The 13,489-nt window shown below is 32.9% G+C and overlaps 1 protein-coding gene across 4 annotated transcripts in view; it reads right to left on the reverse strand.

Moving 5' to 3' along the window:
- LOC145686159 (uncharacterized) overlaps positions 1-12,054 on the reverse strand; it is a 550,748-nt gene extending 538,694 nt beyond the window's left edge. For 2 of the 4 annotated variants that reach the window (XM_081759159.1, XM_081759160.1), the window contains exon 1: positions 11,107-12,054. In XM_081759159.1, the coding sequence (XP_081615285.1) occupies positions 11,107-11,115 (9 nt within the window). In that variant the 5' untranslated portion in view covers positions 11,116-12,054. The remainder of the gene's footprint in view (positions 1-11,106) is intronic. The other 2 variants (XM_081759157.1, XM_081759158.1) reach the window with 2 other exon arrangements.
- Positions 12,055-13,489: the final 1,435 nt, after the last annotated feature.

The following is a 13,489-nucleotide window of genomic DNA, read 5'->3' on the forward strand; positions in this document are numbered from 1 at the left end:
ATGATTTTTTTTAAACCTCGAAATTATTTAAAACCTAGTCATAATAAATGAAAATAAATACGCGTACTCATATGATTCTTATAATCTGGAAAATAAAGTAAAGAAATGGAAATAAATTTCTTCCCGGAAATTTATATGCCAGGGAAAAAAACAGGAATATTCCCATTTTTATTTTCCTTCTCACCGGGAATATTCCCACAGCCCATCACTAGTTCTGACCCGCTGCTACTCATATATCTTGAGATTTGGGACACTAATGTTATCTCGTTCACAAAGGGCTTAATACGTTTTAGACTACCTGATAGGAAGATGATTACCAGATATTTAGTATTTGAAAATTCACCATTCTTAAGACCGTGAGATGTAGGAACGTGGGATATATAGGTAAATGTGAGGAGCGAGGGTTCAAAATGAGAAATTAGCGTACAATGTAACAAAATGTGAAAGCCAATTACTCTAAAGTTGCAATTTTAAGCAGCAACTAAACTTTTCAAGGGTTGAAATTTGATATGTTTTTACATGTGACCAATTTTTTGGGTAAATATGGCATAAGAAGTAAGTAAAATCAACGTTGCTTGTTCTTTTACATGTATTTTATACTGTTAAAATGAAAATTAAACTCCAAATAAAATATGATTCCAGCGCAATGTCACTGCTAAAACAATATTATACAACAAATAGGTCACGAATAACTGTTCAGGCTTATTAGAACTACTCAATGGCAGAGGTTTAAAGACACACATCTTCATCTTAGATTTTGTTGTTGTTGTAATAAAAAAACACATCTTCAACAACTTGCAAGTAAATGTAAATTATTTTGCCAGTTAAGAGTGTGTGTGGTCTGTTAAGTAATGAGTGTATCTATCTATATCTCTTGTTTGAAGAACACATAAAACAGTTGTTTGCAAACATTGCGAACGGTGCAAAAAATAACAGTGAGAATTAAACGATGTAAAACATGGTCAATATGCACCATTAAAACAACATATGAATGGCGCCATTGTCTTAATCTGTTGCCCCATTTAATATTCTTTGTTTCTCACGCCAAATGACTCAAACTTTAGTTCTTTTTCGTTCTAAGCTTATTGCTGCTTACTAACGAAGAGCACTTACAGGCACGAAAAACAACAGTTAATTCCGAGGCAACAAATATGAGTACTATATATACTAAATTACATCTTTAAAACAACTATTACTTCTTCTTCTTTGTTTTAAATGGTATGTGTATAGACATAGACGGTAAATTTCCTCGTACATTTTGAGCAACATTTTGAGGTTTCCCCGGTCTGAAAATTTTCTAAAAACACTATTTGGAATCTCATGAATACACTGTAATTAAATTTTAACAGAGAAATCGCTAGTCCTTTTATCTACCTCGCCCACAGATGCTAAATTCCATGATAATTTTAAGCAACATTTTGATATTTTCCCGATCTGAAATTTTCTGTAAACACTTTCTTGGGATCTCAGCAACATATTGTAATTAAATTTTAACCGAAAAGCCGCGGGCCCTTTTATCTGCACACCTACCAAACACAGTAATGTATCTGTATATACAAATCTAAGCACAATACAGTTTATGAAACTACAGTTTAGTAATTACTAGTTTTTCACACAAGTCTTGGGCTCGATTGCATCCTAGCGACTTCTCTTGGCGTCAGGTAAGATGCAAGGCAGCTAGTGACATCTATTAACCTGTCTTTGCACTATTGAAATTAGCTTCATTGACAAACCGAGGGCGTCTTGTATTTATAATAAGAATTAAGAATATCGAAGTATTTTGCCTAAATGCTTATGCAACCCGTAATCCTTAAATGTTTTGAAGTATACATCTTAGCGGTTCTCACAAATCGATATTTTTTCTTTTAGGGGTATAGAGTATATATAATAAGATTAGTGAAAGTACACACACACACCCCCACACACAAAGAAAATATTCAAAATTTTGACGTAGTGTAATTATTTAAAAATTATGATCGTTTTAAAAAGATTTAACTAATTTGCACAGATATATTAAAAACTTACAGTGTTACCATCTGGAAATAATAAATATTGAAAATGATGCAATGAAAACATTGAACACACTTCAAGATATCAGAAAACTTTGGAAATTGATATTTTTCCATTATATAAAAAGCTTACTCTGATAAATAAATATAACATTCTACATTATATTTTGATAGTAAGACTAATCATGGCTTTGGATTGATTACTGACAAAAGAAACACTGAAATAACTTTTGGTCAGTGTTTCTTTTGTTAAAATTATATTTTGCTTATTACATGACAATAGTTTTAATACAAGTTTAAACAAGTCCAAAAATATCTTGATGTTTGGGGTTGGATTTGAGTTTAGCGTTCCTTTCAGTAGCGAGACTGTATGAGATGTGCACCTGCAGCTTAACGTGAGATCTGAATCACATGAGCTTCTTCATAATGACACTAGTCCTGACGACAGTATATAAGCCTACGTGGTATGGTTAATGAAATATAGACTAAAATTATTATTAACTTTTGAATGTTAATTTCTGTTTAACTAAATTTCCCAATCTAAGACGCATATCAGGCAATAGATCACATGAATCTGAACAAAATGGCATGCTTGAGGGCAAATTCGCATGTGTAGTTTTTGAGAAAATCAAAAAATAAAAAGAAAATTGTGGTGCTAAAAAGAAAATCGTTTGTTACCATTAGTAACTGAGAATTTTTATTTTGCTGCAAGAATTTGTTGTTTATTAATCTACTGTATACAGGGTGTTTCAAAACCACCGACAACGTTGGGGAGGTGATTCCTGACACCAAGATAAGACAAAGTATAGACCAACCTGGGTGCACAAATACTTCCTTTCGGAGTTATGGGCTACCGAAAACATGAAAAAAAAAATAACTTCAAAGGCCCATAGCTCCAAAACTATGGGACCTACCGTAGTCGGTTCAAGACTTCACTTAGGAAATAATATGTGCCCTATCCAAAATTCGATGTTTCAGTATCCTGAAGTACTCACGTAACAATTTTTATAGAGAGAGTTCGGCTACGGGTATATAATTTGAAGTACTCACCAACTATCTTTCTAAAAATTGTTACGGAAGTGCCACAGGATTCTGTAACATGGAGATTTGGATAAGACATATACTAGTTCCTAAATGAAGTCTTGACCTGACTATGGTAGGGCCCATAATATTGGAGCTATGGACATTTAAAGTTCATTTCTTTCATGTTTTCGGCAGCCCGTAACTCCGAAAGGAAACATTTGTGCACCCGCAAAATCACGTCTCAAACGTTGTTGGTGTTGTTTTGAAACACCCTGTATACGGTTGAATAGCAATTTGCAGTTTGTCTTTTCTTAGTGGTGTCCGAACAAACCACTCGTAAAGACTCATGAAAGATTAAGGTACCCGCAATACACACAACACATATCAAACAGATAAGGCCATCTTATTATCGTTATTGAAGCTTCGAGTAGGGAGCAGTCATTTTAAATGGAAGCAAAGCTTTCTTAAGAAATAAACATACCTTTATACTATTCTCTCTTTTTTTTTAATTCCAAAGTTGCCAATATTTTACGTAATATCATGGTTTTCTTTTAACAGTAGCAGATAATATGTTTTGTCATAACAGATAGACGTTTTATCAATAGTGAACAGTACACTCTGAGATATCAGAAATAGTTTGAAGATTACAATTTCTCTCTTTACATGTCAATGAGCTTTGTCGAGTGTAAAGTAATAAGACATTTTAGATTTCGTATCTTTTTTAGGAATTGAGATTGTATTAATATCTGAATTAAATTTCACATCATGTTACATTTCTTAAAATAACTGTAATGGAGAATATTGGATGTACTATTGAAGTGGCGTACACAAGAGAAGGCTTCGGTGTTTAATCCTCCCCTTCAGCAACATATTGTGTAAAAATAAATATTGTTCATACGACCTTCTCTGTACGCTACTGTACTATTGTTCATTATGGTCTCGAATATATGATTTTCAACTGGAAGTATAATATGGAGGATATTCGGTATCAGGCTTCGCAAAATTCTGTGTTCAGCTACATAACGAAAAAAGAAAAAAGTAGCTGCTATGCCGATAACCGCAAATTTTGCTTTGCATTGACGAAACCATCACGGAATATACCCGATGATCACTCTATTATACTGTGACAATGTACTTTCTATATTAAGCAAACTGCAGTTACGATAATTATTTGTTATATGCTATCTAAATCTAAACTAAATACGTTGTACGTAAAACACCGGCGTCTCAGCCTACGAAAGACTTCGGTAGTCAGGAGCTTTCATCAGGATTTTTTTTTTTTTTTTTTTTGTTCTTTTAGGCCAGAAGTCGTTTCTTCTTAGCTGAGGTAGCTTTCCAATTTTTCACGGTGCTAGGCCAAAATATAAAAGTATGTGTTCTCACCGGGATCTGAACTCGAGATCATTAGTATCAAATATAAAACCGCTAACAATTTTTGACCTACCATGAAATTCTTTAAGATCACTATCTGAGAGAGAATTCGAACTACTGAATTTCGATTTAAAATATTTAACAATACTATGTAATTATAGAACAGTTTACTAAGAATTTGACCTATTGGGCTGTGATTGTATCCAACACATAACCAAAATAAAACTAATATTTGAGTTTGGCTTTTAAGAAACTTTCCGTTAGTAGACGTCTTTCAGCTTTCTTGATCTTTACAAGTTTTGAGATCTGAAAGGAAATCGTCCATTTCGACTGAATAAGACTCCATAGTAAGCAAATAATAATTACACTAGAAAACATTTAGAAGAAAAGAAGCTAGACATAAGAATTGGATCTTGCGTATTTTAATATCATGTAACGAGTCAGTGTTCCGATATAGGTTTCAATTTACAGCAAGCACTAATAATTGAGATTTCTCCCCATTTGCTTCTTCTTTTCATCGATGGGTTTCTGAACCAGTAACGTAATTTCGATTTATTTTCTTCTTTCTTCTCCAGAAAATGGTAAAGCTTGTTCTGAGTTATTTACCTTTCTGGATATATATGGAAAATAACCCAGAACAAGCTTTACCATTTTATGGAAAATAAGAAAAAATCAAAATGAAGCTGCTGGTTCAGAAACCCAGCGTTGAAAAGAAGAAACATATGGGGAGACATCTCAATCATCAGTGCTTGCTGTAAATTTAAACCTGAATCAAACAATTCTAGGGGGGTCGAAAGTTAACTAACTAACTAACTATCTATCTCTATGGCATATGGAATCCGGAGGTTCAATGGCGCGTTCACAAAAGCTCTGACTTCTATCCTTAGCCAATTGGATCCAGTTTCTACTTTGTATTTCTATCTCTGCGAGATCCATCTTAATATTATCCTCCCATCTGCGCCTAGGTCTTCCTAATGGTCGTTTTCCGATTGGTCTTCCAGTCAAGACTCTGAAAGCGTTTCTACTTTCTTCCATCCTAGCTACATGACCTGCCCACCTAAGCCTCCTAGACTTGACGACCCTAACAATGTTGGGTAAACCGTATAAATTAGGTAGTTCCTCGTTATGAAGTTTCCGCAATTCCTCATTCCCGTTCCTCTTGGGTCCGAATATTCGTGTCAAAAGTTAAGTATGTGCATGAAATAAAAAGTACATGAAACAGTAAATTATGTAGAAAAAATACTTTGTTATGTATATTAACTATGACAATTTCTACTATAACTGGGAAAATATTTTTTGTTGATAAAAAATCAGTGTTATTTAAATCTAATATTGATTCTCGGACTTGAGTAATAATAACACATTTTAAAACTTATGTAGGAATAAGTTTTAAAATGGGTTATTATTACTGAAGTCCGAGAATCAATATTAGATTTAAATAATACTGATTTTTTATCAACAAAAAATATTTTCCCAGTTACAATAGAAATAAGTGGAATGAGGAATAAGGTTTGCAACACTTATTTGGACGATCGCCTGATATTAAGTGTTGCCTAATCGATAAACTGCTTATTAGTGAACATAAAATGTCGTCATTCCTTTTTAAGAATTAATAAAGGAGAACATTACGTATGGTGCTTTATTTCAAAGCTACACTCTATTTTTGATTTTCAGATAGAAATCATACAGGCTGCAATTACAATTATCTTTAATTAATCATAGAAGAAATGTTTTTATTTAAAAAAAAAGGTTTTAGTAAAATTTGATAGTAAAGAGTTATTTGTGATGATATTTTACAGCCTTATGCACTATTATATTGTTAAGAAAGACGGTACCTACTATTAAAGTAGGATATGAAATATTTGCAAAGGGTTTCTATTCAATAGTGCTCCAGCAAAATTGGAAACCTATGATCACGTACAGTGAAAGCATGAATTATAACCATATGATTAGGATTAGGAATTAGATTTCTGTGCTTTCGGCATCTATCATAGGTCATGTTAGCCCGTCAAGTATGAGAGATAATGTCCCTCGGCGATCGCGTTGTCCGAGGAAAGGGAAGGAAGAAAGGATTGGAAAAGGAAGGAAGGATTGGGGCCTGTATGTTAGGTACCATCCCGGAACTTGCATAGTGAGAGTGAGGAAAACTCAGCAGAACATCACTCAGGACAGCTAGCCTAAAAAAAAAAAAAAAAAAAAAAAAACTTTTACACTTTTTCGATCGACTGTCCCCACCGGGAATCGAACCCAGGACCGCTTGCACTGTAGCCATATGATGCTACAGGAAAATATTATTATTATTATTATTATTATTATTATTATTATTATTATTATTATTAATAATAATAATAATAATAATAATAATAATAATAATAATAATAATAATAATAATAATAATAATAATAGGATTTACAATTTTGTTGAATGTTACCTATTGAAACATATGTGCACTGAACAAATAGCTTTCACATGTACAAAATACTTTTAAAATATTTTAGGAAACAGTGCTTGAAGGACAACAGTAGAAAGTGAAAAAGTTATATTCCTGTTTAAATCAAAATGCTTCTGAGAAACTGTTATCCTAGATATATATATTTTTTTAATCGTAATAAATTTAGCATCTTAAGGTATGTAGTATGCAAAATATCGAGACCTGATTTGAACACAGATCGAATTCAAGATCTACGATAATGTATGGAGGTCGGAATTGAAATTTTAGCCCAGGAAAAGTGGCGACTCTTGAGGGAAGTCTTACCGATGAAGATTAAATTTTATGTCTACAAGCTAAGGGAAAACTTAGCTAATGTCCTATATCTCTTATACAAGAATTAGGGAAGATTAGGGAAGGTTTCTTCTTTTAACTTATAATTCGATAAAATCTGATTTTTTTTAATCGATGTCACTTCAAGAGCCATCATTTCTTTGGGAAAAATGTATTTTGTAGACAGTGCTGTGACCTTACAGAAGCAAAGGTGTATTAAAACAATATTTAAAGACTACGAGCATAAAAGTACACATACATATTTTGCATCATATATACTGTATATATGGTAGAGAGAAGAGTAAATAGTTATATCAGGTAAATTATTAACTTCTTGATATATTCAGTAGTTTTTTCTATATATATATAAAAAAACTTGTTGATGTTTAAGGACAAATTTCTATGTTTGTAAATGCATTTAATTTAATTTAAGACGATTCTCACTAAATCGAGGTTCATATTTATTAATAATCTAATATTTTGACCTTTCAAAACCAGACTTATTTTCTAACGAGAAGTTCCAATACATTGTATAATCTTTTCGGGATATGGTATATATATACACACGCTCCTTTAACATCTTCCCCTTTTCAGGTATATGATACGGATATATGAACTGTATCGTTTAGAAGGTTGGTTTATTTTGAAAAGTATTATATACGAACCAAAATCCTAGGATAAATAATAATGATGCAGTACTTGCTTGACTGAAAGTCTAAAATTTATCTTAAAAATCCCAAAATGGTTTAATACTAATACTAAATACTAATAAGTAAAAGCTATTTTTCTATTAGTTAAAACATTAAGATCGAACAATAAGAGCTCCAGTAAGTTAGATCTTCTTTCGAGCTTGATAGTAAACTTTTTTTTTTTTTTTTTGAAAATACTTCAATGTATACACAGGGACGCAGATTGAACGAATATCACAAAGGACATTGATCCAGTTTCATTTAGTATTAATTGTTAAATTTAACTGTAAGAACTAGAGCTACCCTTTTAGTGAATATAGTGTCTATTAAAAAGGTATTCATTCAATTCATCAGTGTATTTTCATTTTCAGAAATTTTGCACGTAGTAAACAGTTTTTTTTTTTTTTTTTTTAATATGAAGTTAAGTGTAGAAAAGTAAATTTACAACATTGTATGTTTTGGTAATGTACTGCTCAACAGTTACAGGTCTTCAGAAAACGCTGGCAACTTTAGATTATATGATAGGACTTTGAAAATTACTAATATATGATGTACCGTATATGTAAGTTCGCTATATTTTTAAAAGTGTAAAAATATACTGTATAATCCAAGAAAACGCCTTTAAATAACAATTTGATAGATGAACTGATTTTCAAATGTGTATTTTTAGGGTTAACTTGTGTGTTCAAAATTAATAAAATGATAAAATCAAATTTTCAAATCAGGTAACCCTACTAGTTATGTCTTGTTACAACATTTATTTTACTGAGATAGTAGGCTACAGTGTGGATTGAATTTTTGAAAGTTAATTGAATGTCTTAAACGCGTTATTCTAGGCTAGCATATCTTATGTATAAAGTTGGATGCTCCTTTATATTTCACATAATTTCACATTGTTGACTTTTTTTTTTTTTTTTAAATGGGAATCCTCAAGGGAAACAGAGTTCAAAATTTATGCCCTTTAAACAAATCTGCGCCGTGTTTCAATTTGAAATTAACTTTTGAATATAATTAACAATTGACTCGGGTCATTTTATTATTATTATTATTTGTCACTTTCATTAAAAATGGGTACCATAATGGGAGAGCAAGCTAAAAATTTGTCTAAAATCGAGTCTCACAAGCCCCTTAAGTTGGGCAGACGAAATTTCGTATGCAAACTTATTAAAAATATGTTCAAATATTTTCGGAAATTCCGATTCTAAAGGGGGGGAGTAATTTCCATATTTTCTTTTTGTCTGTCTCATAGTCACAAGAAACCAGTTGAATTGAATTTTCGAACACAATAAGCACTTGGACCGAGTTGGGTCCTTATTTCATTTCGATTCAAATACGAACCATAAGAGGAAAAGGTGGAGTTCAAACATATTTATCAAATACTTTCAATAAACTCATTCTTTCTCAGGGGCGTCATTTAGGGGAGGCAGGGAGGGGCATTTGCCCCCCCCTAAGTTTGATATTTATATAGATTTTATCAATAGAATAGTAGTAAGTCAGTGAAAAAGGCGAAATTTTATTTGTATCAAGGAGTCTTGCCCCCCCCCCCCAAGCCAAATCTGAAATGACGCTACTGTTCTTTCTGGGCATCGTCGGGTATTGCACCTAGTGTAAAATTAACAATACGAAACGAAAACTATTTCAGAAGCCAATAGTTTTGTGATATAATTGAATACAAACAGGTTAAGGCAATAATTGACGATTTGACCTTCTGTATCTTCCTTCCTTCCTTTTCAGCTGATTTACAGGAAACACAAAGAATTGGAAGTTGGTTTTGTTAATACTAGACCAAACGTGGAAAACAAAACAGCCACACCAACTCGTACGAGCCAAGGACACTTAACAATAAATGGAATATATAAGCCGATGTGATGTGCTCTTGTAAATCACAAAGCAGTTAGTATACTGCATAATCACAGAAACGCAAGATTTAGGAAATCACTATTATGGTTGATGATAGATGGAATACAGTACAATTCATTATTCTTCAAAATATTGTTACATTTATAGCCATTGAAACTGCCATGTTTTGAGTGCTTGAAAAGTTCCTAAAAAGGGGAAGGACAATAAATTTCCATTATAATCCTTTGGATATTTAACGTTGTTTTCTTTGAGGGTAATAGGATTAGCAATATCTACAACCATATGCAGCAGTGTTCTATATCGTAGTTAAGAACTACGCATCTCAAATGTATGTAGCCTACTCGAACTGAATCGATTGAGGAGTAAACACATGCAATTGTTACAGGGCTTTATTCTCATATTTGTGTGTATAAAGTGCCGGGCTGGCTTAGATCAATATCATGTACAATATATTGCTCTATTGTTAAGTATACTGACAAGAAAATATATACACGGTATTTCAAAGGCGCTTTCTACACTAGTATGATTACGATATTCAGTAAAACGCTAGCTACTCATTTCTTGCCAAAGGCTCTATTTAGTAACAGCAGGTAATATATTTATTTCTTCAGCTTTTAATAAAAGTTTAATAGAAGAAAATATGCGACTATAAAATGTAATTTTGTCCATGATTAAGTTAACAAGGATTTTTAAAGTGAAAAAAGGTAGCCTTCCTCCTTTTTTTTTTTTTTTTTTTTTTTTTTTGTAACGAGCAAAGTGCGGGAAGTAAGAAAAAGAAAGCAGTTTGGAATGCAAAAAAAAAGCAAATTTTTCGTTTATATTCCTTTTATAATAATAATAATAATAAAGAGAATTCCTAGTTTAGTTAACAAAAAAGAACGCGTTCAATAGTTTCGTTCTCACAATATGAACGAATTACAAGGAACGTTTCTGACCAATACATGTTTTATAATATTGTTTTTGTGTATTACATTGAACTTGATATGCATGAAATAATCCATGGCTAGTTATTGTATTGCTTAGAATTAAAATAATAGCATTCATTCCCAAACAATAACTGAGGAGGAACTTGTACGGTGAGTATACAATAAAATGCAACCACTATCCTACGTGAAAACTATGTCAAGCGCTCTTAGCCTAATCTAAAGAATAAAACTGAAAAAGACTACGTTCTAGACTCAAGAGATAGCGCATGAGGTAAAAAACATTGTGTCTGACCAATTTGCCAGAAATGATATTTAAAGTTGTGAATATATTGTAGTAAAAAATATATTTTAAAAAATAGAATGGATTAAGCAATAATCCATTATTAGTTATGTAGACTTACACAAAATAGTTCGAAAGCAGATTACGAGTTACGTAATTAATTGATTAACAAAATATGTTTACTTACCCTTGCCATTCTTTACGTTGTAATTAAATCTTTCAGTGGTGAAATATTCTGATTTTTATTAATAATTTTGTTCGAGTACAGTCGAAAAGGGTCGAAATACACTCTTCTTTCTTCTGAAACACAATCGTGGGGTTTCCTCACTGTGCGAAAGAAATGCCTTTCTACTAAATTTGATCAAACACCCAAGATAAATATTAGCAGCAGTTAAAGTGGATTGCTCTCTAGTTGCAATGTGAATTAAATGTTATTTCGAGTTTTGCTCATTTGCCTTCGAGGTGACCGTCATACTGTTGACACTTGGCTTTGGGAGGAAACTGCTAATTTCGTTAAGCTTTATGACTTTTTTTTTCGGAAATATATTTTTCTATTTCATCAGGTTTTTCACTAGGAGCCTTTTCCCATGACAGGCGTCTGTTGCGGCGCCGTCGTAAGCACTGCACACGCGCGCCACAGAGAACTGAAATGCAAAGGAGGGACGGGGGATAACTAACTGTGAATCGGATCAATACAGTACATTTTGCCGGTTTTCCTGCATGTTAGAGCCCTCTATAGAACTGAGGGGACGCAAAAGCGCAAGTTGAATTGGATGTCATCATAAAAGCCACACACAGCACACTAACAAGAGAACAACACATCGCATGGAAATCAACACCAACTTATTTCGAGGTTCTTTTCCACTCATATGACTTCTCATGCACAAGTTTTAAAAAACACTGACAGTGATTCCACCTGCTACTGCTGTCGTTTTTGCCTTCACTACACCTGGTAGTATGATTGTGTATGTATGTCTATGACGTCACCAGGTGATAACAACATATCCATCCCATCCTATCTCCCATCAGCGTGTTTCCTCATCCACTTCGCTAAGCACGAATCCCCTTGACGTTACGGTGTACGGAGGTAATACACATAAGCACATACCTTGTCTGCCTGTGTGTGGGTTTGCTGTAGATGTAGAGTAAAAAGCTAGCTTGCACCAATGTGAGTTGAGAATAAAGCAAAGCAGAGGGAGCATGGGATTTCCTTAATTTCGCAGCCAGTTGAGCAACTATACGGTAATATACTCTCGAGAAAAGACTGGCCTTGTTACAAAAAGTAAGTCAATAATCTTATCATAGTAGTTCCGAAACTCATTATCATCTTCTTAAATGAACTTCAAACACATTAATATTGAACTTTTAATAAATCAGTGGAATTAATCCATTAAATAAATCTGGTGGATTTAAATTTCAACTTTAAAATGAAATAATAAAGAAAATCTTGTCCAGGTCCTCTTAAAATTCTTCCGACCTCCGAATTTGATTTTTTTCTTCAGTGTCTTTTCAGACATTTTTCCTTTTCGTGCTCTGTTAAAATACGAAAGCTCGAAAGATGACTATATATATATAACAAGAAATGAATGGAATTGACTGTTTTATTTTTTCACGTATCCAGGGCCATATTTAACATTTCTGCCCCCCTTTATATCAATGTTTGCTGCCAAAATTTCCAGAACTGGAGAATGAAAAAGCTGGTTAGAGAAAATTTGCCACCCGCCCGGGCCATGGCTCATATTGGCCCATGCGTAAATACGACCCTGCATGCGTCTATAACCTACATTAGATAGCTAGTAATACAAAGTTAACTATAAATAAATATTAATTCTTTTTGCTAAATAGTATTTTTTTTTTTTTTAATGTGCACGCTCGTATTTTCATTAGACAATTGGCTGAAGTTGGAGGTGTAAAATTCTGTATTTGAAATTGTAAATAGAAGCAGGCCAGGAGAATACATGTTTCAGTACTTTTGGAAATTCTGCTCCTAAAAGGGAAACGGGGCAACTTCTATAACATTAAAATTTTCCACTATTTGTTCAGAAGGTATCCAATGTAACAGTAAGCTTAAGTTGGAGGTGTGAAATTCGGCATTTCAACTTTCAGCTACAAATTAAGAAATAAGTGTTTTTTAACATTCTCGAAAATTTCGTTTCTAAGAGGAGGCAAAGAGAAAATTTCCGATTTTTGTTCAAAGAATGCCCACAGTGAGGATTCGACTAAGTTGAAGGTGCAAAATTCCGTACTAGCACTCAACTTAAAAAAAGAAAAATGCATCTTCCCTTTACAAATAAATATTCTCCTAAGGGAAAATAGAGCTATATAATACTCTTATATCTATGCTAATATATAGAAAAGACTCTCATCAACACCCGGAGGCCATAGTAATTGTTAATAGATGATACTATGATAGATTTTGGGTCCTGGGTTCGATTCTCTGTGGGAACAGTCGGTCTGAAAAGTGTATCTGCCGCCTGAATGAGGTTTTTCTTGGGTTTTCCACATTCAGACAAAACAAAAAAATTGAAATGAAATTTTTGAGTTTTACGTCCCACGGTTATGCCAAAGGA

This window comes from Thermobia domestica, chromosome 5 (genome assembly GCF_964235325.1).
Source record: "Thermobia domestica chromosome 5, izTheDome1.hap1.1, whole genome shotgun sequence".
NCBI classification, from domain to species: domain Eukaryota; kingdom Metazoa; phylum Arthropoda; class Insecta; order Zygentoma; family Lepismatidae; genus Thermobia; species Thermobia domestica.